At 39.1% G+C, this 8,212-nt stretch overlaps 1 protein-coding gene across 1 annotated transcript; it reads right to left on the minus strand.

Annotated features, from left to right (window-relative positions):
* Window positions 1–2,645: 2,645 nt before the first annotated feature.
* Window positions 2,646–7,414, minus strand: LOC124274575. Its single transcript, XM_046709940.1, has 5 exons — window positions 7,311–7,414; window positions 6,855–7,056; window positions 4,767–4,891; window positions 4,141–4,225; window positions 2,646–2,826 (listed from the first exon to the last, which is right to left on the minus strand). The coding sequence occupies exons 1-5, from the start codon at window positions 7,408–7,410 to the stop codon at window positions 2,709–2,711; spliced, it is 630 nt and encodes a 209-aa protein (XP_046565896.1). The 5' UTR covers window positions 7,411–7,414; the 3' UTR covers window positions 2,646–2,708.
* Between the last annotated feature and the right edge of the window lie 798 nt (window positions 7,415–8,212).

The raw sequence follows: 8,212 nt of genomic DNA on the forward strand, positions 1-8,212 counted from the left end.
ATCCAAGTTGCCCCACAGATCCTGAAATACTGTGGGAACATCTGAAAACAGTCATCCCGCAGACATCTGAAGAAGTCCTCGGGTTCACCACAAAGAAGAACAAAGACTGGTTTGGAGAAAACAACCAAGAGATTCAAGAATTTCTGGCGAAGGAGAGATCCGCTCACCAGGTCTACCAAGCACAACCATCTCGTCCCGAGAAGAAAGCTGCCATCCGTCTTGTATGCAGTAGCTTCCAGTGAAAGCTTCGAGAGATCCAGAAAGAGTGGTGGACCAACCTCACAGACAGAACCCAACTCTGCCCAGACATTGGCGATTACAGGGGGTTCTACGAAGTTATAAAGGCAGTGTACGACCCTATCTACCTACCAGGTCCAAAGCCACTTGCGCAGTTCAGATGGTCAGACGCTCCTCGCAGTCAAGGTTTCTATCCTCAGCCGCTGGTCGGAACACTTCCAAGCTATCTTTAGTGCTAATCGAGTGGTTCAGGACTCAGCAATTCTCGACATTCCTCGACAACAATAAAAACTGTACTGGATTGGATACAGAGAAAACAGACCCCAGCGAAAACGGACCCCGGAAAAAATCGAGAAAACGGCCACTGCGCTTTAGAGAACGGCCACCGAACCGAGAAAACGGACTCTGTGCCTAGACTGAGTTTGGTTTTACGCCGCCTCTGTGCCTACAGAAAACGGCCAACATGATTGCACCAAGATCGAAGAAGATTATATAATTATATATATTCTAACTTATAATAATTAACTTAATGCGGATAAACTTTTAAAAATTGATTGATGATTTTTGTTTCGATATCCATAGCGTTAAACAACCTTCGAAGATTGATTGGCTGTTTCGATAGGATGAGCAAATCATTTGATTGATTGTAGATTTTACAGGTAAGATTAGTTGATGATAGAGAGAAAAACGACTCAGGTCAATAAAAACCGATATCGACCTCTACAAGAGTCTATAATTGTTTTATTATATAATGAAAGAGAAACGGGTTTTAACATAAACTTTTAATGCACACACTGTGCCATCTATCCGAGTGATCTGATTGGCTGAAAAGCGGGGGAAGCCCCTTCGTACGGGATTCCTTGTCTATTTTTAGTAACCCAAGTCAATATCGTAATTTATCAGAAAACTCAAGTCAATATCGTGTTTTGTAGTCAATCATGTGACGGTCTTTTGACCAATCGTGGTACAGGAAAAATACTACCTATATAATAATAAGGCAGTGTTTATATTGACGAACGGATTAATAGAATATTTAATTACATCAAATGTAAATAAAACAGTCTGTTTTAACTAATTCCAACTTTTGTTCTTGTAGTTCTTCCATAGTCCCTAGAGTATGGTGATCTACCTATAAATCTTGGTCTTGATAAGCCAGCCGGCGCCCGCTTATATCTCTTTAAGAAAAACATGAAATACTATTATTTGATGGACAGAGTTCTTATTTATTCTGTTTATTTCTTTAGTACACATATAACCATATTTATTATCAATAACAACAAACTATGTAAGAAACATTATAGTATTATAATATATATATTTTTTCAGAGACAAACAAATGAAGAGTGGTTTGACGAGCATTCTGCGACAAACAGTATAATACATAAATGCAACTTGTAGATGTACAACCTAAAACTTTGCCATGACACACAAAGCAGAGGTTATTCGATATATGAATACATCTATCCAAATTAATATTAATAGTGTTGTCGTTTCTTTTATCTTAACTAAACGATTCCTTTTGGCTATGAAATTACCTATGATTGTTTATTAAATCAGGTCAATGTGTTGGGCACAAATACGCCTCTTATTGGCCCTAGTCGCCCTAAAGTATAAAACCAACCAACCAACCAAGGAATTTAGATATAGGGACATTCGTGTGCGGATACGTTTGAGAAGATGTGACTGACCGGATAAGCGAGGTTTGACTAATTGTACACGTTTGATATCGACAAACTCGTCTGGTTCAATTAGAAATAATATTCACTCACTCATACATGCGAATTGCCTCCCTGCGTTTCCCAAAATCTAGGATCATAGTTCGAACCCAAGGTTATGTTTCTTGGTTTGCCTGAGAGAAAACAAAAACCAAAGATTCACGGAAGTGATAAATGTCCAAGATCTGCATTAGTTTGGGCTTTCATCATCACGTTGTCTCGACGTGATAGTACTTAACCAAACTCGCTTCTCTCTTCATTAACTCACATGACTAGCCAAGTCAGGTACTGTCATGGACCAGTGACACGTTGACACTAACACGTTGCGGCTTAGAGGGCAGAAGATGCATGAGTTGTGACATACAAACTAGATTTGACATACACAAGGATGTGATAGTACCTTTATTAAATAGATTTAGTCAATTTCAACAGGAACAAGCAGCGTGAAAGAGCAAGGCGTATTGACAGAAACGGAATTAGAAGCTGCAGTTATGTGTAGTGTAATATATTTCTGTTAACATTTCTATAGGCGAGCCATGTCTTTTATGGTAAAAAATACTCGTTACATCATTACTTGTTCGGTTTTCTTCAAACGAAACCCCAAAATTCATAACATAATATCGATAAGGAAAGTCAGATTGTGTGCCAAGTGCGCGTATTCCACGTAGTTTCAACGGAGTTGATTTCCTTCCTGGTCGTTCCAAACGTGGAGATTCCATGGCCACCCGCTTGCACAGAAAGAGGCGAGAACTGAATCTAGCAGGATGCGTGGTCTCCCGGTAAACTAATACCTGCCAGGAGTCCCAAGAGGATGGCGTCTTCTGTGGAGCAATCAGGCATCTTCGCCACAGCTTTTTGGAGGCAGGTAGGTACACTGATAAACATATAGGTTAGTTAGCAAAATTCTATTTCCTGTGTGATAATCTGGTATCTCATTTAAGGGTAAGTGACAGGTAAACGTGAAGAGAGTGAGAGAGAGAGAGAGAGAGAGAGAGAGATCTTAGAGAGAGATGTAGAGAGAGAGAGAGAGAGAGAGAGAGAGAGAGAGATAGATGAATGAATACAATCACTACAGTGAGCAGTTACAGTGAGAGACTGACCATATTATTGCAGATTTATGACGAAATTAAGTAATCACTTTATATACTCAGGACAGAAACTTAATTGAAAAGTGACAATTATTTGCAATGCCACATGTAGCTGAGTAATTATTGTCACGTTGTTGTGGCAACGTGTACGTCATTTCAAAATATGTCCTCCTTAAAAATGTTTGAAAGTCAAAATGTTTTGGTAAGTGGTGTAAACTTCACATTTAAACATAATGACTGGAAAACAAAACGTATTCTATAACAATTGATTTCCGCAACGAAATAGTCTGTTTCCTTCAGAGTTTCCATGATTTTCATGTTATCACACTATTTGCTTTCTAAGTCATCATAAAACTGCTCGCCGAAACACTATAACCGCTGATTAAGAATGCGAATCGACTAAATTCATAATAACCAACTTCAGGCTGGCATAGAATCAGGAGTGTTTTCCGGCATGCCATTCAATCCAAATTAATGCCGAGATCATCCTATGCCTGATTCTCGTACAGTCCGTCAACATTAATTTTCGCACCCAGGGTTTTGGGGATTTAATTCGACTGAGTATGTCTGTATCAGTTCTGATCAACTGCCATGAATGTACATGATAATGAATCAGGAAAATCACCGGGATTGCAAATTCAAGCACTGACTGATTATTTTCTGGTTTGGTAAAAGGATTCAAATAGTATATATCTGATAAGTATGAAATACATACTTAGGCGATTTCAAATTGCCAAAAGCGTGCGTTCCAAAAGTCAGGCTGACGGTAACTAAATAATTAAATATCTCATGCTAATTATTTCTAATTCTAATTCATGTCTTCTAGCCCCACTGCCATTCTAACTGTGCAGTTCTATTGTGTTTCACCATCCTAAGCCTCCAAACAATCCCGCGTTTTGCGTACAGCCAAAATGTATTATGTGCGTATGGACAAGCTGTTTTGTGATGAGGACGTAATGGGCTTCATTGATGATACCAATTTACCATTCTACCCCACCGCCCCTGTTTTGTGATGAGGACGTAATGGCATGATGATACCAATACCATTCTGTATGTCAATGCATACTGGTAGATAGTATGGAATAATATAAATTATTTACCACACATTATTCGAACGGCCAAGGCACTTAAGGAACGTTGGATGAAACTCCGAGCTAATCCAGCAATCCTTCCCCGCGACAAATGCTGAAAGTGACGAAGATGAAATGATTGGACAATTTATCGACGGACTGTTTGCGAGTGTCTATCATATCCACACATACCTTCGATATAATCAGTATAATATATCTGACAATAACCAGTGAGAATATCTGTTGAGAATATCTGTTGAGAATATCATCTGCTGGGATCCCCACATCACCAAAATGAAAGTAAACAGACCTATGATTAAGCAAATAAATTCATAAATTATACTGATAATTAAAAGGGGTTGACAATGTTATTTTTCTAAACCAGTCAATCTCCTTATAGTGCATATAACCAGTGTCGTGTGGTTTTGCTTTACTTGAAAGAAGGGAGAGTTTATATAACCATTGCGAGCACAATTTCACATGACATGCAAGGTAAGCGATTTACAAAACCCTCTATACTCAATATCCCTTGACACCAAGGGAATCTATAGACCTATTGGCACATAATCACAGTATTAGACAAGAGTTCTCTTTCGTTAAAGAGAGATTAGTACATCATAAGTTTTATTATGTTTATCAAACTTCATGCGTCATACCTTGGCTGTTCTGGCAAATGAAATCCCACGACATCTGAGAGCTTCGTATGGCCTTATATAAGCCGTTGTCCCTACAGTGACTGAGAGAGTCAATGCAGTTCCAGCTTTCCTCCCGGATGTTTGACCTTACACAAACAATCACCAATACAGAGTGAGTGAGGGAAGGAAGGAGGTAGGTGAGGAGGGAGTGAGTGATATTTCCCATTGTCAAATGCAGAAGACAACACATTTACCAATACACGGCACCATTTAATATTGGAGTTACTTGTAACGCATTGACTCACGCATGAGTGAGTAAGTGAGTGAGTTTACTGTTACGCCGCACTCAGCAATATTCCAGCTTTATTGCGGCGGTCTGTAAATAATCAAGTCTGGACCAGACAATCCAGTGATCAACAGCATGAGCATCAATCTGCGCAACTGGGAATCGATGACCAAGTCAGCGAGCCTGACCACCCGATCCCGTTAGTCGCCTCTTACGACAAGCATGGGTTACTGAAGATCAATTCTAACCCGGACATTCACGGGTCCACTAACTCATGTTACAGGAAAGATGATAAGTCACATTTACCTTTGCACCATTCGTTGTAAAGAAGCATTGTAAGATTACGCATTGGCCCATATAAATTGGAAGCTAACGAATTTGAAAAACGATTGAAAAGACTTGCAGTGAATTTAATTCACATGACATCGACGTGAATAGTCTGGAGGTAGACATAATGCCTAATTATGACAGTAAAACGTCTGTTGGATTTTATGATATCATTTCTAAGCTTTAATGAGATATCCACCATTTCGGAAAGCAATCATTACTTTTTTATCCAAATTTACTTCCATCCACATTTATGACAAAATGCTCCTAATATGTACAACTGTCAAGTTTAGAAGAGTTGACTGAAGTAAGTGGCTACATTTACACTAGTGAGTCTAAACTTTTGATGGGTAGTGTATATGTGGAGCTGTCCGTATCACCAGTCATGATAAATTATATAACGAAACAAATCTTACCTCTTTGAATAAAAGGACATATTCTCAAAAGTTATTTATGTTCTATAAAATGGAAAACAATGTAGTGCCTCCTTATTTATCATCTCTCTTACAACATAAAGTATCTGATTCAACCACTTATACTTTAAGAAACCATGTAAACTTGCAAAGAATTAATTTTAGAACTAGTAACTATGCCACGTCATTCCTTCCTGACACATATCAGTATGTGGAATACTTTACCCTCAGACAGTACAAGCGTTCCATCCCTTGGCGAATTAAAAAAGAGAGCAATGTTACTCAAACAAATTACTTCGATCTTAACTACGGTTCACGATTCTGTCAAATCAGTCACTCCCGCCTCCGACTTGGTTGCAGCGATCTCAACGCCGACATATTTAATATATGTATAGCTGAGAGACCAATGTGTAACTGTGGCTACCATGCTGAAGACAATCTGAATTATTTCTTTGTCTACCCCGACAAGATTTGTATTACTTTGAAAAAGGGTTTGATTTAAAATCTTTTCTTTATGGTCATTCCAGCTCAAACTTAAAAACGAATATGGAAATGTTGAAATCAGTGGGCAGTTTCATACTTTTATCAGGTAGATTTCCTGCTTTTGTAAAATAATAAGAAACACATAACTCCATAATTTCGCAAAGATATGAAACATAATTACATGATTTTGCCATATACCTTTTAATATACTACCATAATTTGATTGACATGTGACTATAATTGCTATATTGATTACACTTGCCAACAACACTCACATGATTATTTTATGATGTCACCACAATTATATTTTCTTCTCTCTGTGTTGTACAGGAGAGGTGTTTGCATAAGCCCTGGGCTTGTAGACCGGTCCTCATTACTTGTTTTTCGAAATAAAATATGTTTAAACTACTTCAATAACATCGTTTACAAACATGCTACGGGTGTTACTGTTTCTAGTTTAGTTACAAGTTCATTGATGAATAGGATAAATAAGAAGGGGGTCAACATACATCTTTGTCTAACACCACTAGATATCGTTTTGACACAAGCGCAATGGTAGTCATACACAATGATAAGTCACACAACTGAGAGCTTACTTACTCGCACGGTACAGCGAGCCTCCCATCAACAACAAGGCCTTCCAAACCCCCTGTGGCATGGAGAGGACTGAGGTTTTCCAGACAGGGATCGAGCTGCGCATAGCAAACATTTTCAACACCTACTGCAACGCTTGTCACGTTTACTATGTTCTCCTCACTATTTTGCCGGCGCTGTGCCTCATGTCCATCATTGGGAAACAGAGCTAGAGATAGAAATATAGCATTTTATTTAAAACCTGTTTTTAATAACGAGGTTTTAGGTCATTACGCTTCGCATCCTCACTTTGATATTATGTTCGCCTGTTGTAATAGATACTTTGTGAGGAGGTCATTCATATTACTATAACCGTCTTAAAGGAGTATCTCAAGTCTATTGATTTCAGATTGTGGTCAGTCAGTAAATACATTGAGAAAACAATGAACTCGAGAATGTGAAACTTCTTAACAAAGTACTCACCAAATGAAAAACATATTGCTGGCAGATACAGAAGGAAGACAACTCGTCCAAACATCGTCAGCGACATGTTCCCAGGAAATAGCTGGTGTGAGTTAAACATGAAACATATATAGCGGGTACTACTGGAAGTAATTGCTGTGATCAACGAAGTATAATAGTGAGTGACCTGGACAAATTCACCGCTTTGTTAGGTCGTTATCCTCAATTACATGTTTGAAGGTCAACACCTCCAAACCAGTAGTGGGCATTTCCACCATTACCACTTTAAAACATCTGCAGGCACGGGTATGGGTGTTATGCTGCTAAAGGGGCTAAAGGACTAGTGTGTGAAGTGATCAAAGGTTGGTGGTACGCTAATCTTGCGACACAGAACAAGGGGTGGGGTTTAGGCGAACTGACGGATCGTGGCAGCGAATCGCATGAATCAGTGAGTGGGTTGGGATCGAATTTTGCAGATGGGAGAAGTAGGTGGACGAGTAGATAGGAGCATTGTGTATACATGTAGCTGTAGACAGGAAACGTATGTGTGAAAATGTAGACATTGGAAGTGTGTGTAGTGTGTAGACAGGAGATGTGCCGTATATACGTATAGGCAGCAGCAGTGTGTATACATATTGGTGTAGACAGGAGCAGTATGTGTGTATGTGTAGACAAGAGAAGTGTGTACAAGGTGTAGACAGGAGGTGTGTGTGTGTGTGTGTGTGTGTGTGTGTGGACAGGGGAAGTGTGGGTATGTGAAGACCGTGAATGTAGGCTATGTGTCTCATGAACGTTTCCTGTCATGTCCCCCTGAATTAAGTGACTGTTTCTGAAGATTGCATCGGTTGACAATTTAATTTTTTCGTCTTATTTTGGTATAAAATGTAGTTTGACGTAAGGTCACAGGAATCGCCTCCCTTGAT

Source organism: Haliotis rubra, unplaced genomic scaffold, assembly GCF_003918875.1.
Source record: "Haliotis rubra isolate DU_JTF1 unplaced genomic scaffold, ASM391887v1 Scf192, whole genome shotgun sequence".
Taxonomy (NCBI): Eukaryota; Metazoa; Mollusca; class Gastropoda; order Lepetellida; family Haliotidae; genus Haliotis; species Haliotis rubra.